The sequence below is a fragment of the Vicia villosa genome, linkage group LG1 (genome assembly GCF_029867415.1).
Source record: "Vicia villosa cultivar HV-30 ecotype Madison, WI linkage group LG1, Vvil1.0, whole genome shotgun sequence".
Taxonomy (NCBI): Eukaryota; Viridiplantae; Streptophyta; class Magnoliopsida; order Fabales; family Fabaceae; genus Vicia; species Vicia villosa.
In genome coordinates, this window is record NC_081180.1 from 216,718,149 (window position 1) to 216,745,139 (window position 26,991).

General features: G+C 35.2%; 2 protein-coding genes and 1 non-coding gene across 3 annotated transcripts; 2 read left to right on the top strand and 1 right to left on the bottom strand.

Moving 5' to 3' along the window:
- The first annotated feature begins 8,096 nt into the window (after positions 1–8,096).
- Positions 8,097–10,406, top strand: LOC131644879 (CBL-interacting serine/threonine-protein kinase 12-like). The gene has a single exon (XM_058915491.1). The coding sequence runs from the start codon at positions 8,348–8,350 to the stop codon at positions 9,881–9,883; it is 1,536 nt and encodes a 511-aa protein (XP_058771474.1). The 5' UTR covers positions 8,097–8,347; the 3' UTR covers positions 9,884–10,406.
- Positions 10,407–23,515: 13,109 nt separating this feature from the next.
- Positions 23,516–23,600, top strand: TRNAY-GUA (transfer RNA tyrosine (anticodon GUA)). The gene is given in 2 exon segments: positions 23,516–23,552; positions 23,565–23,600. It is a non-coding gene; the product is annotated as a tRNA-Tyr (tRNA).
- Positions 23,601–24,316: 716 nt separating this feature from the next.
- Positions 24,317–26,177, bottom strand: LOC131622489 (CBL-interacting serine/threonine-protein kinase 20-like). Its single transcript, XM_058893529.1, has one exon. The coding sequence runs from the start codon at positions 25,926–25,928 to the stop codon at positions 24,561–24,563; it is 1,368 nt and encodes a 455-aa protein (XP_058749512.1). The 5' UTR covers positions 25,929–26,177; the 3' UTR covers positions 24,317–24,560.
- Between the last annotated feature and the right edge of the window lie 814 nt (positions 26,178–26,991).

The window sequence follows — 26,991 nt, forward strand, 5'->3', positions numbered from 1 at the left end:
AAATCAACAGTGGTAACCGGTTACTGCCTCCCAAGTAACCAGTTACTTCGTACCAGAAACCCCAAAAATCCATTTTGACAGCAATTCAACATTTCCAATTCAACCAATTTCGTCCCCAAACGAATACCACATACAACAGCACCCAAAATACATGTTATAACACAATTCTAACACATTTTAACATCAATAATCAGCAATACACATTCAACGTACTTCATTCACCCAAAACACACCAATTATGAACATTTTGTTAAAATCTAACAATCCACCAAAACCTAACAATTTCAATTGAACCAAACAATAATCCTAATCAATCATACTACCCTTGATTGCATAATATTCACTAACCCGAAGAATCCCCCTTACCTCAGTGTCGAATCTTCGAAGATCCTCTTCCTCTTTGGTTCTTCTTCTTTCACGTATCTTCTCTGCTCTCTCTTTTAGCTACTATTTGTTTCTCCCTTCCTTATTTTCTCAATTTCTCTTATTTTATGAAAACATAAAATAAATTAGTAATGGGCTCACATGCTTAGCAACCCCCCCCCCCACATTACTAACACCGCCATTTGGCCCAACGACTAATATTTCATTATTTCTCAAATAATTCCAATAAAATGTTAACTCCAATAATTTAATTTAAAACTTAATTAAATTAATAAATAAGAATTTATGGGGTGTTACAACTCTCCCCCACTAAAAGAGTTTTCGTCCTCGAAAACATACCTCAGACGAAGAGTTCGGGATAGGAGTCCTTCATCTGACTGTTCAGCTCCCACGTAACATTCCTACCTTCTGCTCCTCCCCAAGCCACTCGGACCAAAGATATTTCCTTACCGCGCAGTTGCTTTAACTTCCGATCCTCAATCCTTATAGGAAAAGCTTCAACTGTCAAATTATACTTCACTTGCACATCGTCCGTTTGGATTACATGAGACGGATCTGCAATGTATTTCCTCAATTGAGACACGTGGAATACGTCATGTAGGTTTGCAAGTGTCGGTGGTAAAGCAATACTATAGGCCACCTCTCCTACTCTTTTCGTAATCTGAAACGGACCAATAAAACGCGGCGTCACCTTCCTTGACTTCAGCGCTCGACCAACACCTGTCGTAGGAGTCACCCTCAGAAACACATGATCTCCCCCCTGAAATTCAAGTGTCCTCCGCTTCTTATCATGATAGCTTTTCTGACGACTCTGAGAAGCTTTCATCTTTTCCTGTATCATTTTAATCTTTTCTGTCGTTTCCTGAACGATCTCTGGTCCAATCACTGCACTTTCACCAGATTCGTACCAACACAATGGTGTTCTACACCTCCGACCATACAAAGCTTCAAACGGAGCCATTCCAATACTTGAATGAAAACTATTATTATAGGTAAATTCAATTAACTGCAAATAACTATCCCATGCACCACCTTTTTCCAATACACGGGCACGCAACAGATCTTCCAATGACTGAATTGTCCTCTCAGTTTGACCATCAGTCTGCGGATGATAAGAAGAACTCAACCTCAATTTAGTACCCAAAGCCTTCTGCAAACCTTCCCAGAACTTAGATGTAAACCTTAGATCTCTATCTGACACGATACTCGAAGGGATACCATGTAGACTCACTATTTTCTCAATATATAACTGAGCCAACTTCTCCATAGGATAATCCATTCTCATCGGTATGAAGTGAGCAGACTTCGTCAATCTGTCCACGATAACCCAAATAGCTTCACAATTCTCAACCGTTCTCGGCAACCCGTAAACAAAATCCGTTGATATGTTGTCCCACTTCCATTCTGGAATAAACAAAGGTTGCATAAATCCATACGACTTCTGATGTTCGATCTTCGACTTCTGGCAAGTCAAACAAGAGTAAACAAATTCATCTATCTCCTTCTTCATTCCAGGACACCAGAATAATTTCTTTAAGTCATGATACATCTTGGTAGCACCAGGATGAATACTCAATCCGCTACGATGTCCTTCTTCAAAAATACTCTTCCTCAGTTCGGCAACATCAGGAACACAAACACGGTCGCCAAATCTCATTATGCCATTCTCGTCAATCCTGAATTCAGCTCCTTTTCCTTGGTTAATCAAAGTCAATCTGTTAACCAGCTCAACATCAGTCTTCTGTCCTTCTTTAATCTCATCAAGAATCCCACTTGTCAGCTTTAAAATACCCAACTTAATGCTATTCAAAGTGCCTTCACATACCAAACTTAAATCTCTAAATTGTTCAATCAAATCCAGTTCTCGCACCATCAGCATAGACATATGCAAGGACTTCCTACTCAAAGCATCAGCAACAACATCCGCCTTACCCGGATGGTAATTCAGTCCAAAATCATAGTCTTTAAGGAACTCTAACCATCTCCTCTGCCGCATATTAAGTTCTTTCTGATCAAAGAGGTATTTCAGACTCTTATAATCACTAAACACTTCGAACCTTGAACCATAAAGATAATGTCTCCATAATTTCAACACAAACACCACTGTTGCCAATTCTAAGTCGTGAGTCGGGTAATTCTTCTCATGCACTTTGAGTTGTCTCGACGCATAAGCCACTACCTGTTGATTCTGCATTAGTACGCCTCCTAGTCCCATCAATGAAGCATCACAATAAACAACAAAAGATTCCGCCAGATTCGGCAAAATCAGAATAGGAGCAGTAGTCAATCTCTTCTTTAACGCTTGAAATCCTTCTTCGCATTTTGAATCCCAAATGAACGCTTGACCCTTCCTAGTCAACTTAGTTAACGGTAATGCCAACTTCGAAAATCCTTCTATAAACTTCCGGTAGTAACCTGCAAGACCCAGAAAACTACGAATTTTGGAAGCGAACTTCGGAGCTTCCCACTGAGACACAACTTCTACCTTCGTCGGATCTACGGCAATACCATCCTTAGAAATCACATGGCCAAGAAAACTTACTTCGCTTAACCAGAAATCACACTTCGACAATTTGGCATAAAGCTTCTTTTCTTTTAACAACTCCAATACAATTCTGAGATGCTCGACATGTTCTTCTTCGCTTTTGGAATATATCAGAATGTCGTCAATGAACACCACGACGAACTTATCAAGATAAGGATGAAAAATCCTATTCATATATTCCATAAAAACATCAGGTGCGTTAGTAACTCCAAATGGCACAACATTATATTCGTAATGACCATACCTTGTTCTGAATGCAGTCTTCTGAATATCGTCCGTCTTCACTCGAATCTGATGATACCCAGATCTCAAATCAATTTTACTAAACACACTTGCCCCGACCAGCTGATCCATCAAATCATCAATCCTCGGCAATGGGTACCGATTCTTGATAGTAACTTTATTCAGTTGTCTGTAATCTACACACAACCTCATAGATCCTTCCTTCTTCTTCACCAACAACACCGGTGCACCCCACGGTGACACACTCGGACGAATGAATTCTTTCTCCAGCAATTCTTCTAATTGACTCTTCAATTCAGCCAATTCAGATGGAGACATTCTATAAGGTGCCATCGACACAGGTCTAGTTCCAGGAACCAACTCAATAGCAAATTCCACTTCTCTCTCAGGTGGTAGCTCTCTAACATCTTCTGGAAAAACCTCTGGAAAATCACATACCACTGGAAATTCACTACTCACTGCTTTTCCTTTCATTTCCATCGACGCAAATAACATAAACACGGCTGCCCCGTCTTTAACCGCTTCACCCACTTGTCTTGCAGTCATCGCTAAATCCTCGACACTAACCTCTTCAGGAAAGATGACCGTCTTCGTAATACAACTGATATGAACTCGATTGAATTGCAACCAGTTCATCCCCAAAATAATGTCAAGTTGTTCAAGCGGAAGGCACACTAAGTCCATTCCAAACTTTCTACCAAATATATCAATAGGACAGTTCAAACATGCAGATGAAGTGGTCACTAAACCCGACGCAGGAGTGTCAATAACCATACTTCCATTTATTTTCGATATCTCTAAATTTAACCTCTTAGCACAATCCAATGAAATAAACGAGTGAGTCGCACCAGTATCAATAATCGCAATTAAAGGTGTGTTATGTATGAAACACGTACCTTTAATCAGTCTATCCTCTGGAGTAGTTTCTGATCCAGACAAAGCGAAAACCTTTCCTCCAGACTGGTTCTTCTTTGGCTTGATGCACTGCAGACTGATATGACCTTCTTTGCCACAGTTATAGCAAGTCAGAGTATTCATTCTGCAGTCAAAAGCAATATGACCTGCCTTACCACACTTGAAGCACTTCTTCTCTTCGCTCTTGCACTCGTTCCTCTTATGCCCTGGTTCACCACAGTTGTAGCACCTAACGGGAGCGCCAGAATCTCCCCACTAGGCCTTTTCCAATCACCAGCTTTTGGGTTTCCTCTACCATATGGTTTACCTCTATCCATAGGCTTCTTACCCTTCTTATCAACTAACTCGCGAGAGTGAGATGATTTCAGCTTAAGGTTATCCTCCTCAAAGATCCTGTTACAGTCTACTAAATCAGCAAATCGGCGAATCCTCTGATACCTGATGCCTTGCGTGATCTCGTCACGAAGGCCATTCTCAAATTTGATACACTTAGAGAATTCCCCGGCTGCATCGTTGGTGTAGTGTACGTAGTACTTAGCCAACTCCACAAATTTAGAAGCATATTCCGGCACTGTCATATTACCCTGTTTCAGCTCCCAGAACTCGATTTCCTTCCTTCCCCGGACATCTTCAGGAAAGTACTTCCTCAGAAATTCCCTCTTGAATATGGCCCAAGCAATCGTAATTCCATCAGAATCCAATTCAGCCCTAGTAGTAACCCACCAGTCGTCAGCTTTTTCTGATAACATGTGAGTTCCATACCTCACCTTTTGATTTTCTGCGCAATCGATCACTCGGAAGATCCTTTCAATCTCCTTCAGCCATTTCTGAGCACCATCAGGATCATGGGTGCCCTTGAACAATGGAGGGTTGTTCCTCTGAAAGCTGTTCAACTGCCTGTCAGCACCAATCCCAGCTCCATTGGCATTCCCTCCCAGCACACCAGCAATCATGCCCAGAGCCTCTGCAATAGTATCATCATTCCTTCCACCTCTGCTAGCCATTGTTCTGCTAATTCATAAAACAATTTTGTTAGAACAAGAGGATCGACAGTGATATGCACACTAGTCGTATACAGGAATAGTAACAAGACTCTGGTCACAAGGACCGACTATGCTTTGATACCACTATTGTAACACCCTTCTAAACCCCCACGGAAAATATAATAATAATCAGAGTAAACATAAAAACAAGGATGTTACAATTAATAAAATAAAGAAAACTCCAAGTCGTTCGTCATGCTTTATTAGGAAATAATCCACAAAATATCAAAACACATATTCAGCACAGCGGAATCTCATTCAATAATGTTATAAAACATCACCAAACATAAATCAACGATACATAATCCAAAAACGGCAAAATAGTGTATCCTAAGTAACTCTAAGACTATCGTTCCCAGTGTTACAAATCAGAGCATGACTCGACACGAACTACGGACTAGCCTATGAGCTATCCTCACCAATCAAGATGTCACTACTCTTTAATCTGAAAATGTCAACATGTAAGGGTGAGTTTCATTCGAAATTAATAAGTATTATACAGTCATAAGTAATAAAATATCATACCATTATCATTCACCCAACCATAACATGTATTCATATTTACAATAAATGAACAAGGCACCAAATCACACGCATCATCAATTATATTACACAATCATTCAGTCATATCATATTATCATGGACATGAATGAACTGACACTATGCATGTGGTACCATACACGGGCTAAACCCATCCAACTGATCTTTCCATCATTAAGATATAGTCCAACCGGAACAAATTCCTCACAATGGGAATTATGCCCACCATTTTGATCCACAACATCACCGGGATCCATCACCAAAATGTATATGAATGAATGCTCACATATGACATACTTATAATATCACCGATCCGATGCTCCACATCGTCTCATAACCTCACCACATCATCACCAATAAGCATGCACATGTATTAAGTAATCATTCAATATATTACACGTAATCAGGCCAAACATCATCTAAATCACAACGGAAATCAAATTAGTCTCATCACCATAACAGCACATTGCTACATTCACACGTATATGTACACAATGCTACAATTCATTCATTTTAAATGAAATCGAGTTTAAAATAAAAGTAGGGCCACTGCCCATTTCACTAATTCATCATATAGAGCTCGAAATCTGCTTCGCCACGCCCAAAACGGCACACAATTTGGACATACAGTTTAAAAGATACCAAGTTTAGAAAGTTATTTATTTTTCAAAAACAAACAGTGGTAACTGGTTACCTCAATTTGAGTAACCGGTTACTGCACCTGGCAGAAACCTTATATTTTGAAAACGCTCAGTGGTAACCGGTTACCTCAAATGGAGTAACTGGTTACTGCCTGACGGACAAGCCAAAAACTCTATTCGTAACAGCGGTAACCGATTACCTCAAATCCAGTAACCGGTTACTGCCTCCCAGACAGCATCAATACTTCAAAATCAACAGTGGTAACCCGTTACTGCCTCCCAAGTAACCGGTTACTTCGTACCAGAAACCCCAAAAATCCATTTTGACAGCAATTCAACATATCCAATTCAACCAATTTCGTCCCCAAACGAATACCACATACAACAACACCCAAAATACATGTTATAACACGATTCTAACACATTTTAACATCAATGATCAGTAATACGCATTCAACATACTTCATTCACCCAAAACACACCAATTATGAACATTTTGTTAAAATCTAACAATCCACCAAAACCTAACAATTTCAATTGAACCAAACAATAATCCTAATCAATCATACTACCCTTGATTGCATAATATTCACTAACCCGAAGAATCCCCCCTTACCTCAGTGTCGAATCTTCGAAGGCCCTCTTCCTCGTTGGTTCTTCTTCTTTCACGTATCTTCTCTACTCTCTCTTTCAGCTTCTCTTTGTTTCTCCCTTCCTTAGTTTCTCAATTTCTCTTATTTTATGAAAACATAAAATAAATTAGTAATGGGCTCACATGCTTAGCAACCCCCCACATTATTAACACCGCCATTTGGCCCAACGACTAATATTTCATTATTTCCTAAATAATTCATTAATGTTAACTCCAATAATTTAATTTAAAACTTAATTAAATTAATAAATAAGAATTTACGGGGTGTTACACCGACGCTTTAGCTAAGATAGCCCTTTCTCTTGAAGGTTTCCTTTGGTGGAATTCCCCCTATTTCTATTAGAAAAGAAATTACTTTGAACAAATTGGGAATGCCCAATTTTAAATTTGCTCATTAGTTTTTGCTATTTCTTCTTTTGGCTTCTTTGTGGGTTTGGCCTTGCCCATATTTTTCTTTTCATTTTAATATATGAGATTTATATTAATTTTTTTTTTTGAAAAATAGGATATATATATATATATATATATATATATATATATATATATATATATATATATATATATATATATATATATTAAATTTTAAAATCAAATCCGATCTGTTCACTTTGATTATGGATTGATTAAAAATAAAGAAAGAAATTTAATATATTTTTCTAAATAGAAAATAAAGTTCATTGCTGTACAATTCTCGCCTGCTCAAAATCAGAGGTGCATTCAATATTTTACAGATCATTCTTTGCAGACAATTTGAAAAGAGAAATAAACACATATGATATCGCTTGAAACAACTGTATGCGTAACTCATGATTGTAGAATCTTATAATACAACCAAATTCAATTCAAATTAACCCCACAATTTCCTTTTTCTCCTCCTTCACGCGCTCTCAATAATAAATAAAAATAATAATACTTCCTTTTATTTTTTAATCATCTAGAAAAAAGATAAATTTTAAAATATAAATAAAGGAATGTACTTGATGGTTACGTGGCATCGACTCATTGATATAATTATAACTAAAATAGGAAATAAATTATAATATTTTTTACTCAACAATAAAAAATATAAAATAAATAAAAAAAAGTTAATAGTAGTATATACTCTCCCCCTTATAAAAGCATCTTTATCATTCTCTCTCTCTTAATTTGAGACAAAAACTCACTCTCTCTTTCTCTCTCTTCTTCTTTCTCTCACATAGAAAACATCAAACAAATTGAAACCACAACCTCGTTCATCCTCCAATTCCCCAACCAAAACATCGTAACATCCTAACCTTAACCTTAACCTCAATCAAAACAAAAACACCTCCATTCTCGTTTTTCATCATTTTGAGATTCGATTCGATTCTATTCAATTAGATTAGATTTACCTTCTTCGTCATCCATGGCTGACGTGCTTTCTCAGAAATTCAAAACCACCCCAAACAACAACAAGAAGGACCCTTCGAATCTGTTATTGGGTCGATTCGAAATCGGGAAGCTCCTCGGCCATGGAACATTCGCCAAGGTATACTACGCGAAGAATCTCAAAACCGGTGAAGGCGTAGCCATAAAAGTGATCGACAAGGAGAAGATTCTCAAAGGTGGTTTGGTCGCCCACATTAAACGCGAGATCTCGATTCTTCGCCGTGTTCGTCATCCCAACATCGTGCAGCTCTTCGAGGTAATGGCGACGAAGACGAAGATCTATTTCGTGATGGAGTATGTTCGTGGAGGCGAGCTTTTTAACAAGGTTGCCAAGGGGAGGTTGAAGGAAGAGGTTGCTAGAAAGTATTTCCAGCAGTTGATTTCCGCGGTTGGGTTTTGTCATGCTAGAGGTGTGTATCATAGGGATCTTAAGCCGGAGAATCTGTTGCTTGATGAGAATGGGAATTTGAAAGTGTCTGATTTTGGTTTGAGTGCTGTGTCGGATCAGATTAGACAGGATGGTTTGTTTCATACTTTTTGTGGCACTCCTGCTTATGTTGCACCTGAGGTTTTGGCTAGGAAGGGGTATGATGGTGCTAAGGTTGATCTTTGGTCTTGTGGGGTTGTTTTGTTTGTTTTGATGGCTGGTTATTTGCCTTTTCATGATCAGAATGTTATGGCAATGTATAAGAAGATTTATAAAGGGGAGTTTCGGTGTCCGAGGTGGTTTTCGCCGGATTTATCGAAACTTCTTGTTCGGCTTCTTGATACGAAGCCGGATACAAGGATTGCTATTCCTGATATTATGGAGAATAGGTGGTTCAAGAAGGGGTTTAAACAGATTAAGTTCTATGTTGAGGATGATAGGCTTTGTAGTATTGATGATAATTTCGGCGACATTGAGGATGATACGGCTTCTGTAACATCGATTGCGTCGGTAGCATCGGTGGCGTCTTTTTCTGATTTATCAATAGAATCTGATTCTGAGGTTGAGACTAGGAGGAGAAATGCACCTTTGCCGAGGCCGGCTAGTTTGAATGCTTTTGACATTATTTCATTCTCACCCGGGTTTGATCTTTCTGGCTTGTTTGAGGAAAGCGGAGACGAGAACAGGATTGTGACTGCTGCGCCGGTTTCAAAGATCATATCAAAATTGGAGGAGATTGCTCAGTTGGTTAGGTTTTCTGTAAGGAAGAAGGATTGCAGGGTGAGCTTGGAGGGTACAAGAGAAGGTGTGAAGGGGCCATTGACTATTGCTGTTGAGATATTCGAACTTACACCTTCTTTGGTTGTTGTCGAGCTGAAGAAAAAAGGAGGCGACAGAGCCGAATACGAGAGATTCTGTAACGAAGACTTGAAACCGGGTTTACAGAATTTGATGGCCGCGGAATCAGCAACTTCCTCAGCTTTGTCATTACCACCTGCCGAGCCTACATTACTCCGCGTGCTTTCTGAACCAGTTCACAACCTGCTATCAGAGATGGATTCGCCGCGCTCTCTACCCGAAGAGTGAAATGGAGAAAAGAACAAGGTTGTTTCTGTTTGTTTTTTTTCTCTTTTAGATTGTGTATGATAAATTGATGATTGATCATTTTTCCCACCTGGATGGCCACCACCCTTTTAGATTTGCTCCTTGAATTGAGCATTAGATTGCTATATACAAAAGTTGCTAATTGAAATTTAGCTAATGGAGGATATTTTTCTATGTTTTTTTTTTCTTTTTCATTTGGTGCATTGTTCTGTACTTGTATATTACTTTTGCTTGTTACAGCAAGCAGTGAGAAAATAACGAAACAGTTTAGTGCTATTCCATGACGCACTGCAAAAATGTCTTGATTTCTGTTAGTTTTTGTTAGAATTAAGTTCATTTTTAATGCTGTGAAATTGAGGATTATGCATCTCAAAGTGAAGTTTGCTTAAGAATTTGGCAACAGTGTTGCTCTAAGCAATAAGAACAAACAGAGACTTTGTAACTATTGAAGCAACATAACAACTCGTGAAGTGAATGTAAATGAAAGCTGTATCTTACCTTGCAATGCCTCTCATTCATTCATTCATGTTAATAATGTTACTTGCAAGTTGCAACTCCAAAAGCTATCACAAGTTAGTACAATGATTTGGTATGAAATGCTTGCAATCAATCAATGTTGTCAAACTCTTGAGTTAATACGAGCTTATGAAAGTCATTTAACTCCCGTGTAAACTTTAATTTTAGTAAACTCTTTGGCTGAATTATTTATGTGTTGTAGTCTATAAAGCACAGACTCCGACACAGACACTGCAACATGACACAAATACAAACACTCTGACACTGACATGTCAAACATAGGATATCGATCCTGCTATATATGTCATAATATACGAGTTTCAATCATTCATCTAATATCAAAAGAGTTAAAAATATTTTAATCAAAATTAATGTATTTAATTCTTCATTGATAACATTCTTAAATACATGTTTAACCCTTTTATCCGTGTGTGAGATTTGTCTAGAAAATATATAAAGTGTGTAGAGGAAAAGAAAAATACAATTTGTCTGAATCAAAATATATCAAAGTAAAGAAAAAAACTAATTTTTTGGAAACAATTATTTGACTTTTTTGACATTTGATTGACTTTTCCAACACGTGTCGGACACCGACACGTGTCAGACACCGCCACACGCATACTTTTAGAGATGTCCGTGCTTCATAAGTTGCAGTATATATCCAAAATCTCCATCCCTTGATTCAGCTAGGATTTGAGTTACAAGTTGGCTTTCCATAACCAACTATAAGTAAGGCATATTGTAAACCGAAATAAATAACAAACTATTTTTTCAGTGTCTAACAAACTCTCAACTCTCTCCTTTTCTCTTTCTTCTTGATTATCATTTTCTAACATGATATTATATAGCCTTTTTAAATCTACATTCGTGAACTCAGTATTCACTATCGTGGTTTCTACAACATCGCAAGCTACAATTGGTCATGTTCAAGTCATTGCCCCTGCAAATTCTACATTCAAACAACAAATTTTTGTCAGACTTGATAAATCAAACCACCCTCACTTATAACACGTGTTATGACTCATTTAATTTCTTATCCATATTGGGTATTTCTCCTATTAACAAAATTCACCCACATAATACACATCCTTTATTAGTTAGAGTCAAAGATGACATTGTCTAACCAAGAATTGATCTAACCCTTCTCCTAACATGTATTAAGCCAACCATTAATAAACAAGCATGGGCTATTCTTGAGTGGTTTACTGCAATGTAGACAAAATATGATGCCATCAAGAAAACTTCTATGGATGCTAGTAAACTTCCCTAATGAAATTTTTTTGAGCTGCCATCAAACATTGGATGATAGTAAACTTCTATGCAACACAAAATTTACCCTTTCATCAAATTCTTCCTCTGCAAACTCAACCCATGCATATTTATCGTTCTTAACTGCATGTTCTTCTTTTTTCTCTTCCTCTTCCCTTTCTTCTGCAACAACGACTATTCTTGTTGGACAAACATTTGATCCATGACCTCTTCCATTACAACGATAACACATGTCTCCAAAGGGTTTAGCATATGGATTATTCTGCCTCTATATTGGTGCTTTAAACTACTACATATCGTTAGCGATGCTAGTTCCCTTATTCCTAAAGCTGGAATCCCTATTTGCTATACTATTTTCCTTGTCGCCTGTTGATTCCAAATTATTATGGGGAGAATACCTAAAAGATGGGAGATTTTGAGGGGATTTCTCCATCAATTTTGCCTTTAAAACTAGACTGGATGCCTTATCCATAGTCCATACAGTCTATAAATTCATTTTCTATGCAGAGATCCCTTTAAACCATTGATGTATCAAGCCACTTTCCAGCTCTATGAATCTCCTAGTTCATTGCGCTAAAAAAATGTAGGAACTCTGTTGTGTATTCTGTCATAGTTTTCTTGCCTTGAACACAAACAATATACATCTTATGAAGAATATGTTCATAATCATTTGGTAACAATTGCTCCAACATCAATCATTTCATTCCTCACTAAGTTCTGACTGGCCCTTCCTTTGTCTCTGCCTCTGAACGACAAGCTTATCCCTTCAGATAATAGTTGTACTCTTCAGCCTGATCGCCACCATCTTAAGTTGCTTGTTTTTATGGACGTCCATAACGTTGAAGTATTTCTCACAGTCGATATGTTAATCCAGAAACTCGTTCACTCCCATTGTTCCATAGAACAATGAGATATCCTCCTTCACTCGATAGTCATGGTTATACCGTCGATTCTCATGATCAACTATCTCTTCCTCGTAAGGTTCTTCTTCTTCATAACTCGAATCTTCAACAATAATAACACAATTATTTTCACCCGCGAAACCTAAATCTGTTCTTGTCTCATATCTCTTGGCGGTTCCTGTTGTTGTTGGCGTTGTTCATCTCATTTGTTAAATTCGTCATTTGTTCAGTCAAAGTAGTTAGTGTCATGGTAAAAGTCGTTGTAATTCTCTCAAGGTCTGCTCTGGTCACCGATTGATCTTCGATGGATGATCAATCAACAAAAAGAAACGGGAGAAAACCTACTATGATACACCCTTACGTAGTTAGAATCTAGAAGGATTATAAAGCAATAAGCCTAGAACAAAAACACAAGTTTGCAAGCAACAAACCTATCAGATAAAACTTTGGAATCCTGTGTCAGAAAAATCTTGAATTTTATTATGATAAAAGATACATGACAACGTGTTTACCGTGAAAATTGGTAAACAACCTCTAGTCTCCAATGAAATGATTAACTTGTAGGATCAACCAGTGAATCCTAGGACATGTGCTATTTGTTTAGATTATGTTTTCTTGAGTAATGAACATTTTGACAACGTTCATGGTTAAGGGATTGTTCGTTTCGAATGATATAACTTGCAGAAATGTAAAGGAAAGGCAATAAGGAGTACTTTTAAAAGTAAATTACAATAAAAGGTAAATTCAAGAATTGTAAAATAAAATATAAATTGGAATGTAAATATGGTGTTTTTGCACGTACATTCTAAATGACTTTTTTCTCAATTCAGCAGATACTTGGAGTATTTGTGAGATTTTGTACAACGAATGAACACACGGAAATCCTAACACAAAGACCCCTCTATATACTAAGTCAAAATAACTACTATCAATGGTCTTTTTACCAAAGAATGAGACGTTTCGCTCGCCATGTCCTCCTTTTATCTTGAGATTATACGCGTTTCCTCTTGAAAACTGGAAAAGGATGAAAACAATTATTCCTTATTCAAATTCAAAACGTCTTGTCGAACGCAACTTCAGAATCGCTGTTCGTCGAATCGTAACTTGAAACTTAGAAAATATTTCTAAATCCCATCTAACATCTTCCTCTCATGCAAGGGTGACCTTGACTAGGACCTAACAACTTTTTTGTCGAAAAACCCAGAACATCTCCAAACATATTTCATTTTTTTTACTTATCATGTCAAACCGAGCTTGGCGTCGAAACTCCTAGCTAACACAACCACGTCTCAAAAGTGTTTAAATATTGAAAAGAAACCCTAATGCAAGAAATATTCAAAAACATAAATAAAACAAAAATTACTGAAATTGTAGAAAATAAAACAAAAATTGCTAAATTTGTGGAAAATATTAAAATGTTGTTTTGGGCTTGAAACGAACTCGGATGACTTAAAACGCCTACATGTCATGACAAAGTTGTGAGTTTAACTTGTGAGCCGATTTTCTATCCTAAAAAGTATAATATGAGCCATTCTGACATCAGACGCCAAAATTGCACAAATTCTACTGAGCCTATCCAACGCGCGGATTCCTCTACCGTACGCGAAGCCAATTTTCTACATTATTAACTTCATTCAAATTTATCTTTCCAATAAATTTTTTATTACTTGCCACGTTAACCATTTCTATATATTTTTTTCTAATTAAATTCATTTTTTTAACATTTAACTTATTATCTTTCTAGCCTTAAGAGTTTTATATCTAAAAAGAAACCATAAATATTTTCCATTGCAATGTTTAATTATTTTGATATTTTTAAAAATTATTTATTTATAAATATCAACAAATTATTTACAACAATCAAATATTGTCCCATAAAATGAGGCCGACTATATCGATCAACTTTCGTCATAATATTTTATTCAGAACTATGTTTTTATTCTGTAGTTGTTTAACTTCTTTTCATGTGATCAACTCTCCTTACTACAAAATCTATAAGTCTTCTCTCTACATGTCTAAACCACCTAAATCTATTTTTCACCATCTTCTCTACTATAAGTGCTACCGTAACACTATAATAATTTCATTTTTAATCATATCCTTTCTAGCTTTACCACACATTCAACGCAACATCCTCATCTATACTACACTTACTTTATTCTCATATTGATTCTTAAGTGTCTAACATTTTGTCTCGTACAACATCACATGTCTTACCGCAATTCGATAAAATTTTCTCTTCAGCTTGAGCGGTACCTTGCCGTCACATAGAATCCCGGAAGCACTCCTCCATTTCAGCCACTTAGTTTGAATTTTATGGTTTATATCTTCTTCTTTCTTCATTATTTTGTATTCCTGATCCAAGATATTTAAACAGTATGACTTGATGGATGATATAGTCTCCAACTTTCACCTCTAGATTATAAACGTTTTTTCTTTTCTTGAATTTACATTTCATATACCCCGTCTTACTTCTACATACGCGAAAACCATGTATTTCTAAAACTCGTCTCAAACCTCTTATATAGACTTTCTTTTAACTCTCTAAATAGGACTATATCATTTGTAAACGGCATGTATGTCGGTGCTAATTTTTATAAGTTATGTGAATGCAACAACTTATTTATATTAATAAAAAATATAAAGAATTAAACCATAAACTAATAATTTATATGGCAATTAAGAATTGAATTACCCGCCTACTTTATATCTAAAGTGAAATTAATACAAGAAAAAAAACCTTTTAGATTTATTCAACTATTTTATTATTCAACTAATGAAATCGGGAATATTAATTACGTTGGGACTACTAGACAATGGTCCAAAATCATCTATGAACTACAAGTAAAACCCTACGCACCTCAAACTAATCCTAGAAGCAAAGTAGGAAGAAATATATGTCTCATATGCTTCCTTATCTTAAACAAACATAATTGGAGGAACCACAAGCTAAGACACTTATCCATCAATTAAATACTTATCAAACACCTTCAGTTTCAAAAAATGAACATAATATATTTTTGTTCTAAATATATTCGTGGTCTTCATAAATATCTTATATTTTATTTTTAATTTTTTTAATTTTTTTATTTTTAAAGAATGATCTTCTTTAAAAGTTTCATCTATATTTTTGGTTTTTTTATGCTAAAATCGTCGCTTAAATTATTATTAATTTGTAAAAATTATCGCAAAATTGCAAGAAATCAAAAGTCTAGATGTAAAATTTGATAAAGATCATTCTTAAATTTTTTTTTAAAAGTTAATAAAAAATGAAATATTTAAGAGAATGAAAGATATATTTAACCATATATTTTTTATAATTAATATAAGAGTTAAAAGGTAATGTAAAATAATTTTACACTGTCATTTAATAGAAATTCATGAGTATATGATTATTAAAAAAAATTAAATAAAAAAATAATTTTAATAAAATACATACTAGTGATTGATTGTATATTTTATACTGTTAATGCAGCACCCATTTTCTCTTAATATAAAAGTTTTTTTTGCAATATATGTTTTCATGGAAAGATACATATTAAGGTCACATCATTCATTTGACAACTTGAGTTAATTGTTGGAATAATAAAAGCAAAACAGGTGTTGTTAGGTAAGCAACCTTGGATTAATGAATATAATATGTGGATGATAAGATAAGTGGTTATTATTATGATAAGAAAACGAATCAAATTAGAACTTTATAAGAAGATAAGCTAATCAAACTTAAAAGTCTTTTTCCAAAACAAAAACAAAAAACTATTTAAAAAGTCACATATGAAAATGCCCTATGTATACTTATCACAATCACTTCACGGTTAACTAATCTTGCACTCCTATGTTTCTTCTCAAGATTGGACTAATTGGGTCTTTAATTATAATTATAATATATAATAATTGGTTATATAATGGTTAATTGACACGAGTTTGGAAATTTGAACTTAATCAAACTGAATATTATAAAGGAAATTCGTATCCCACTATGGACAGCAGAAAGTGTAAGAAGAGAAGTTGGATACCTGACGTATGAAATAATATTGGTAAAAACACATATAAAATAGAAAATCATATCTCCTAATATAATATTTTTATAGATCATCCAAATATTTAAAAAAGCAAATCCAAAAATATAATAGTTTTATAAATTGTTTTATTATTTCTATTAAGTTGAGTATGTTTTTTAAAATAACCATGTTTAATTTCTCAAATATAAAAACCGGACCGGATATCAAACCGGTGAGGGTATTGGATCACTGGTTTATTGGTCGAACCACTGGGTCACTGGTCGAACCGCATGACTAAACCGGATTAAACCGGATAACTCGGTTGAATAGACCGGTCGTTATAATAAAACTATATAGATATAAAACATGTTGAACATGATGATTCGGTCTCTACAATATATAACTGGCACTTAAAATTTTTAAAAATATCATATCCTAAATAAATTCACAAGTTCATAATTTAAATTCAAATTTTAAACATAGGTATCGCACATAATAAAACAGTACAAAATTTCAAAGTATATATTTACAAACAAAATTTAATCGCAAAATAATCTAATTGAATAAATTATAATAAAGTAACTTCGTTGTCTACTAAATTTAATTTCAAAGAAAAAATTATTTTAGTGTTGGTATCTCCTTCTTCATCTGCAACAAAATTAATCGCATCCGAAACATCTTTATTTTATTTAAATTTTTTTTTTTTTTATTATTTTATTTTATTTTATTCTGTTTTATTTTAATTTTTCATTAAAATAATTAAAATAATGATGTTTTAAGTTTTTAAAATAAAAAAAATAAAAAATGCAATTAAACCACCGGTTTTTTTCGATTTTACCGATTCACACCGGTTCAATGACATATCCGATCTAACAATTGAACCAGACCGGTTACCTGGCCGGTTCCCGGTTCAACCGGTCTGACCGGCCGGTCCGGTCTGGTTTTTAAAACACTACAAATAACCATCTTTTTCATTAAATTTTAAAATATTCATATTTTAAACAATTTTTTATTGTATAGTATATATCAATCCAATTAACGATTTATAGAGTTGTCTCAAATTTTTTGAGGTCATATGTAAGTTAGTCACTATATAAGTTAGATTTCTAGGCCCAACGTTCTCTCGGAGGTAGGTCTTTAACTGTTTCCTGGCGAGTTCGGGAATGCCAGCTCCGATCTTCACTCCCTTGTTCGGATCGTCCCCGGGGAGAATGATTTTGAAGTCTCCATCGGGGATAGGACAAAGGAGATCAGTGGTCTCTTGATCAATGCTCGCTGCGGATGGCGACGACTCGTGCTCGTTTTGGTCTATACACTGGTCTCAGGAGAATCGACTGTCAAGATCGACAGAATCGACGCAGAGCAGTTGTTTAGGATCCTCCGAGCTAGAAGGGATGGGCGTTTTACCTCTGTTTGTGGTGTTGATGGAGTTTAGGCCCTTTGACGCATCCTTGAAGCATTTCCTTGCTTCTCCCATATCGCCGTGCAGCGTGGCGATGAGGCCCTTCAAGGTGTAATATTTCATTTTTAGATGGACCGTGGAGGGGACGGATGTCAGTTCGACGAGAGTGGGTATCCCGAGGATGCATTGATACAAAGACGAGCAATCTATTACCAGGAACTGGACCTTCATGGACCTGGCCGTTTCAGCGGCCCCAAAGTTGTTGCACAACTTCATGAAGAAAAAAAGAAGCACCTGTCTACCATCTCTGAACTGAAGAGTGAAGTTCTATTGCTCAACTCAAAACTGGACAATATGACTAAGTCTTCTAGAATGCTTAATAGTAGTTCTGATATGCTGGATGAGATTCTTCAACCTGGGAAGAATGTTGGAAATGTTAAAGGTATTGGGTATAATAATCAAGGTGAAATCAAAAGTAAGGTGGCTGAAGTGAAGTTTGTTCAAGCTAAATGAAAATAGAAGATGTCAGATCAAATGTTCCAACATCCTCAAAGACATCAAAAGAATTTCTTAGGAAGTAAGAATCAAAGATGCATATGTCATTATTATGGAAGATTTGCTCATATAAAACCCTTATATTACAGATTATATGATTATCTCATACTTATTTCACAACCTAAAAAAGAACAGATTGTTGTTAAAGCAAAGAAGAAGTGGACTCCCAAAAAGGTTGTGCCTGCAATCATAGCTCATACGTCTCTCAGAGCTTATTCTATAGGGGATTGGTACTTTGATAGTGGCTATTATAGACACATGACTGGTGTCCATAAATTCTCGGTAGATATTAAGCCATATTCTACTAGCTATGTCACTTTTTGAGATGGATTAAAAGGTGAAATAAAAGGTGTGAAAGTTGGACCATACAGGACAACCTAATCTTGATAAGGTTTTGTTTGTTAAGGGGCTAACTACTAATTTGATAAGTATTAGTTAACTGTGTGACCAAGGTCTCAAAGTTAACTTTACTAAATCTGAATGCCTAGTAACAAATGAGGAAGGTGAAGTTATCATGAAGGGAACCAAATCAAGAGATAACTATTATCTATGAAGTCCTCCAGAATTTGTATGTCTTTCCACTTGTTTGATGACAAATGAAGATGAATTTTAATTTTGGCATCAAAAGCTTGACCACTTACACTTGAAATGTATGAAGAAATGTTTATCAAGTGAAGCTGTTAGAGGTATTCCCAAGCTGAAGATTGATGAAGAAAGAATCTGTGGTGAATGCCATATTGGGAAGCAAACAAGGATGTCCCATAAAAAGCTTTAACATATGACTACCACTTCTAAGGTTCTGGAGCATATGGAAATCAAGGATCTACTTGTTGTTGGTAAAAACAGTGGGATAGGAACTTGCACTATTGATGAGTTATAGGTACTACATGGTTACACTAATAAAGAGTTATATGAACTTGCACTATTGAGGAGGAGTATGATATCATTTCATGCTTGTTGGTGCTACTGGAGTGGTGGTGCTCTATGTGCAAGGATTTCATATAAGATGTTCTCACATCTTGTTCATGAGTGAGGTTGGACTTCTATGGTCTTATTTGCTGCTGCTACTGCCTCTGATGTGTGAACTTGGGAAGTTATTAGGTTTTCCTCTTGAGGGGGAGAATTGATTTGTAACTGCATATTCTACTGGCATATCTTATGTTTACAGTTTGTATCTCCAGGTCTATAATGCTTTGGTTATTTTAGTCAAATTTAGCCAATACTGAAATCATGGAACCAACAATGGTTCTGACCAGATGTTGTTGAAGATGTCACAACATCATTGATGCTCTCATGATATCTGGTATCAGATGGTGATGATATTGATGGTGAGAATGTTGCTTCTGATTGTGATGCATCTGCTGGTGATGATGCTGATGGAGAAGGAGAAGAGTATGACGCTGATGAACTAGCTGATGTTGATGCAGATGCATGATTGTTGCTTCTATGGCTTGGTTTTGTTTTTCTTTGTGTACTTGCTTTTATTGGTTTATGATTTTGTAAGGGTTTAATGCCCAGAACATGTGTTAGCACCTTGTGGTTTGTTGGTAGTGTTTATGTGCTATTGTGGTTATGGTGTGGTTGGCATGCCTTTGTCATATTCTGGCTAAAAAGGGGGAGTAGTAGTATCTTTTGCTACTAGTAGTATCTCCTGCTGCTATTGAGGGGGAGAATTTTCCGATTCTTTGAAGTATTACTTAGCAGTTGTTGAGGGGGAGTACCTGTTCTAGATTGGAATGTGTTGGAGAGATGTCAGACACAATGTCTTGACATAAAACTAACTGGGCTGAGAATTTTATGTGTTTGATTTATTTTCAAACCTTAGTTCTCCTGTTTGTATGTGCATGGAGTATTAAGTTGTTTTAGCCAAAATAAGCCAAAGGGGGAGATTGTTAATTCTCTATTTTTATGATTAACATTATGTTTGGTAAAACTAACTTACGGAGAAACATGTTTAACAAGATGTTATATCAACTAAAGAAACATGTCGAGTGATATGTCCTATGTAGGACCATACGACATCGCGTATGTGTACAGTTGGACTTTTGGAATCTGTTAGTTTCTTTCAAATGTAGAATATTTTGAGAATATTATACAATCCTTTGTGGTGCTTAATTTAAGGATAAATAATTTTATCTGTTTTCAAGATGTATTCTTAGTTTCTTAATATGGAGATTATTTAAGAAACTAATGATTGAAGCCCTTTCTATGTGGAAAAGATATTGGAGATTTTTTAGCAGTCCTTGTTGAGTTTTTGAAGCCCAATCCAGTCCAGAATTTTTTTTTTTAAATAGAAGGCAACAAATGTAATTGTAACTTGGAACTGAGAGTGTGTTAATTATTCTTTGTTTAGGTTTTGTGCATTCTTGTCAATTTTGAGTCTTTCTAATATCATTATGATATAAGAGAATAAATGTCTCTTTTGTGTTGTAAGTTATGTTAATCTTTCATAAACTTTTAAGCATTGGGCGATTGTGTGTCCTTGAAGTGTCTCTTCTAAAGTATTTGAACTGATAATCACAGTTGTGATTGAAGGGGATTGAGAAGGGTCTCATACCTAGGTGAGTCTTAGGTAGAAGTATATCACGGGTAGTGATTAAGGGAGAAGGCAGTAAACAGGATGTTGATTACATAGGAATTTGAATTGATACTATCATAGTGGACTTATCCCTTGTTTGGTAGCCTCCAGATGTAGGTGTTTTATACACCGAACTGGGTGAACAAATCTGTGTGTTCATTAACTTTTCAGCACCTTTAAATTGTATTTACCTTGTCATTGTGTCTTGTTTAGAGACCAGTGTCTCGACATATCTTAGGAAATCAGAATTTCAGTGTTCATGGGCCTACCCTACACTGCCCTATCTTTTTTGCACGGTGGGCCAAGGTTTTAAGGTCGCACTGTTAACTATTTTTGCCCTTTTTTTTTGCAGGTAGGTCTAAACGGGACGAGCATGCTCGTTTTCCACCCTTAGGTATCCCTTAATCTTTAGGGTTTTGCTGCTTGTCTATTTAAGTTGTTCTCTCACTTGATTAAAATAATTCTTTTTACACTATTTTAGTGCTTTATTTCTAGCATACACATAACCTATAATATATATATATATCTCTCTCTCTCTCTCTCTCTCTCTCTCTCTCCCCCTCATCTCATAACTTTCATAATCTTTGAAAAACATTTGAGTGTTTTTTTCAATCGCATAAACTATCTCTCTCAATTCAAACTTGAAGAAAAAAATTTAGTATTGATTTTGTGAGTTTTGAAAAAGTGTTGTGTGAGAATCTTTGTAAGAAACTTCATATTCAACATATAAGAAAAATACCATTGTTGTGTGTGTTGCTCATCTCTAAGAAATATTATGAGATATAATGTGAGACATCAATAGTGTTCTAATATTTTGTGAAGATTTTTATTGTTTAGATTGAAGAATTAGATTGTACTTGTGTAGTTTAGAGATTGACATTCAAGGAAGAAGAAGAGGAGTTTCTTCCCAAGAGAATTTTGCTAGGATCGTGTAAACATCCTTGAAAACGAAAGATTGGAGTTTCTAAGTACTTCAACAAGTTCAAAGACTCGAACGAGGGAATGTCGGTAGGATCGAGTGAAAATCGTTTTAGACAAAATCTCAGAGTGCTTTGTTTCTAAGAAGGTGAGTTGGTTCAAGGGTAAGTGAACATCTTAAAGGATTTGTAACCTAGTGAGTTATGTACAAAAGAAGTAGAATCAAGATTGTGATCTGTGTACTTAGCAGTTGCTTTCAGTCTTTAGATTGTCTGTGATTATCTGTTGTACCAAACAACAACTGTAAATTTTAAATTAATGAAAGACTAAAGAGTTTTTGATGGCTTGCGATTGGAGATTAGACTAACTGCAAGCGAGGATGACACAGTACCAATATAAATTTGTTGTACATTTTCTCTATCCTTCACTCTTTTAATTTTTTCATAGAAATGGCATGTTCTTAAGTTTTAATCTCTTTCTAGCATGCGATTAGATTTATTGCTCATTGTGATTTAATGTTTAAGTCTGGGTTTATGTTCGATCTAGTCAGCTAAACATTTCTTTCCACTTATTATTATGAAAATCAATTATTTTTTATAGTTGTATTAATTAACCAAATTTCATTTAAGCATCTTTGTTTGAATTTAATTATATTAATTACCTTCCTGTTATTTGTTTGATTCATCGTCTAATTATAATTCTATTATTGAATTCATATGTAAATCTATTTAATTTTTTAAAAAATGTTTTTAAACATGCTCTTGTGAATTTTAAACTCTGATTTTGAAAATCATTTTTTAGAAAAAGATCTATTCAACCCCCTTCTAGAGTACTCTATCCTCGTATTCAACCCAACAATATTGTGAGATAAATCACTCAAATAATATTTCAACCTATTTCATAAAGTATATTGTCTTATAAACCCATTGCATTAAATATAAAAATAAACTTTGTACTAATTATATTGTGAGATAAGTTAATTTCATAAAGTATTTCAACATATTTCATAAAGTTCATTTTTATTTTAGAATATTGTTATTAAAGATAGATTCTATACTAATTTATTTGCTAATAGAAAAATTGAGACATATAAAATGTTTCATATGATTGTTGTCGTAATGGATGTCTTAAAATAATGAAAGCCTTTATTTTAATATGTTCTATGATTTTGTTTTGATATCGATTAAGACTATATGTTATGATTATAGTTTGGCCTTTATTTGTTTTGATTGATTGAAAGTTGTATTTCCTTCGACTATATCAATATGTATCTTCATGTGTATTGATATGGTAGTCCTTAGGGTTCACTCACGACAACGACGCATAGCAAAAATCCTCCACTACAAACCATTACATTTCAATTACCTGAAAAATGATCATGTAAAAGGAAACCATAAAAGAGTTACAGATTCAGATCATTTGTAACTTCAGTTTTTAGGTAATATAAACTAAAACTGCACCATCTGCAAGCAACCGACCTTAGCTCAGTTGGTAGAGCGGAGGACTGTAGTTGGAAGCTGGAATCCTTAGGTCGCTGGTTCGAATCCGGCAGGTCGGAATTTTAGTTTTGACGATTATTTAGTTGCATTAGCATTTATGGTCTGCAGAATTTGAATTTAAATTCTTGCAAATAAGGTGGTGGAACTATATGCTTGAGAGATATCATCAACATGTTCATGTTGAATCACCATTGAAAAAACCTTATACAATTTAGGTAAAGGTATAATATCCGAATTTATGACCGGTTAGTACGCATAGCTTCACAAGAGTAGTGGACTCGGCAAGTTCTCTTGCTTGAGAGCATAAATTTCTTGTTGCAATTTTGATACACGAATCAAATCACCTTGAGAGAGGCGTTCTTTCAAATCGTTCCAGACATCTATCACGTTTTCCATGACCAAATGATGGAATGACCAATCGTTTGGACACACTCAATTTTATGATTTAGTTTTTGAGAATGAGGTTCCATCAAATTCATTAACATTTATTGTATATAAATGGTCAACCACTTTTATCTTTTGAGACAACTTTTAAAAATAAGATTATACTCATGTTTGACTCAGAAATCAAGAAATACTGCTAACTAACTCAAGAATTTTTCAATACATGTAGATTCAGAGTTTGACATAATATTGGGAAGTAATCATGGATGAAAATTCAAGTAGTATTTCTATATGAAACAAAAACCACTATTTAAATGTTCAAACTGCTATATATGCAAGCCACAAAGTTGGCTACATTTTTAACAATACAGTAACCATTTCAATAAATCTCACAGAAAAAGAAACCACATTTATATACATAATTTCTTTTTCAATATTACATATCAAGAAAAACTCTATAAAAGATGGAGGAGCATTCAGAACAAGGTTGCAACATGTGTTAGGAAAAAAAAAACAAGCCTACCAATATTTTCCTAGCTGATATATATTGCCGGAAAATACCGCCATTACAGTCAAACTACCGCAGAGACTTCAAAATCCATAATATTGCAGTCGCAATTGCGGTTGCTGCATGACTATATGATCTGCTCATATCCTTGCCAAACCCAAGCAATTTCATCTAGAGAAGGCCTTAAGAACTGGTTCCAGAATCTCTTATATTCCAATATATCTCCAGCAATTTTGTTTACCTCAACAATGTACAATGAAGAAGTAACTTCATAAATTTCTGTATCTATACTGAGTGGTTCATTTATCCCTGCCTCAACTCCTTCCAGCCTAACAATCCCATTTTGCTTCATAACCTTAAACCTACCATCTAATTGCGCTACCTCTTCGAGTTTCGCCACAACTACATAGGGTGGTCTTTTAGTAGAAAATCTTGCATGTGTTCGTTCGCTCGTATCTTTCTCGAATAAACCAGAAAGATCGAACCCCGAAGAGAGCGATATGAGATCAAACGCGTTGAAACAATACGGTTTCATTGGATATTCTTCGTAGTCTTTAACCGACATTGCTCTTGGAGTTCCATTAGAGCTTGATGGTGATGATATATCATCAAATGCATTGTAAACATCTGAGATATCGCCTCGCGTAGGCGATAAAGGCGGTAACTGTGGTCCTTCGATATGCTTATACCCTTTTCTAAACCAACTATTTTGCATTATCTTGTTAATGGTGATTCTTGTTCTTGGATTAGGATCAAGGATTCTACTAATAAGCCTTTTCGCGTCAGGACGAATCCATTGCGGACACTTGTAATCTGCCTTTGAGATTTTCTTATACATGTCCATTAGGTTTTTATCACTGAAAGGAAGATAACCTGCTAATAGTACATAGAGAATTACACCACATGACCAAATATCTGCCATGGCTCCATCATAGCCTTTTTTCTTGATAACCTCGGGCGCAACGTAAGCCGGAGTTCCACACGTTGTATGAAGAAGACCATCTGTATTTTTTGATTCGGACAACGCGCTAAGGCCGAAATCCAAAACCTTGAGATCACCATTCTCATCGAGGAGGAGATTCTCCGGTTTAAGATCGCGGTGGTAAACCCCTCTTCGATGACAATGATCAACAGCTTCAATAAGCTGTTGGAAGTATTTCCTAGCAACATCTTCCCTCAACCTCCCCCTGGAAACTTTACTGAAAAGCTCGCCGCCTTTCACGATTTCCATTGCGAAATATATCTTTGTTTTGCTTGCCATGACCTCATAAAATTCGACAATGTTAGGATGTCTAACGCGGCGCATCACCGAGATTTCACGTTTGATTTGTTCCTTCAAACCAACCCTCATGATCATGTCTTTGTTAAACACCTTAATTGCAACACTTTGTCCTGTCTTTATGTTCCTTGCATGGTAAACTTTGGCAAAATTTCCTTGGCCTAGCATGCGTCCTACCTCATATTTTTTCATTAGAAGTGTTGATTTCTTATCCATTTCTAATACAAAATAATGTGAATTATTATAGAATCTATATAACTAACATTTGATGAGGTTTGAGCATGAGAGAAACAAAGAAAATTTGCTTGATTTTATGCTATTCATGTTTTTAATGAAGATTTGGAACTTCAAGAAAAGAGCATGGAAAGCATGAAGGCTTAGGAAGTTTGAGGGTGATGGAACCACATTGCCCTTGGAGAAGGGATGAGGCCAAAAGGGTGTATAACTCTTGGTGAAGAATGTTAAATTGGTTAATTTGTTGAGAGAGATATTTAAGGAAAAAGAAAACTAAATCAAGATACAAAGTAGTTGTAAGGTATAAAAATAGTGAAATAGGAATGTATTGGCTATTTTTGTGTTATGATTTGGTTTTATATGTTTCTGTAGCTCAGAGAAAAACAGAATATACCAATAGAATTTCTATTCTAAAAAAGACAGATGATATTTTGACATAATTTTGAAATCAAATTTGATAAAAAATTGTATAATTAAAATAATACAAATATTTAGTCAACGCAATGAATATTAAGAATGTTTTATTGGACCATAATTTAAACCTTTAAACTACAATTTTTATAAGTGTATATTTAAGCATAAATTATGAATTTTTGGGAAAGATCCAACAACGGCATCAAGAGAAACAACGCATGATGATGGTGGTCCATCATATGATAATGAACTCCAAATGCTTTAATTGCCATCTGATTAGATTTAAAGGTCATTCACACAACACACCTTCTCTCACGCGGACGGTTTAAAATGTGAATAGGAATTAGTTTAAATGTAATTATTTAGTGTAATTACCGATATAGCCCTGTAACTTTTATATATACGAGAAATAATAATGAGAAAAGTATCAAGCCAAGAATTGTTGACATGGTATCAGTAGGTTTTCGATCAAACCTGTGAGTTTTAGGTTAATCTTGGCTTTATTAAGCGACACCCCACTGGGTCGCTCTTGAAATCGTTTCGGTAGATCTCGTTTCTCGGTAATTGAAATCATCTCGGTTCTCGGTAATCTCTTCCAAGATTGCGATTCTAATCTCGGGTGCTTACAATC

Bases quoted from the DNA above. Each gene is read 5' to 3' on its own strand.
- LOC131622489 (XM_058893529.1), bottom strand. From the start codon at position 25,928: ATGGATAAGAAATCAACACTTCTAATGAAAAAATATGAGGTAGGACGC.
- LOC131644879 (XM_058915491.1), top strand. From the start codon at position 8,348: ATGGCTGACGTGCTTTCTCAGAAATTCAAAACCACCCCAAACAACAAC.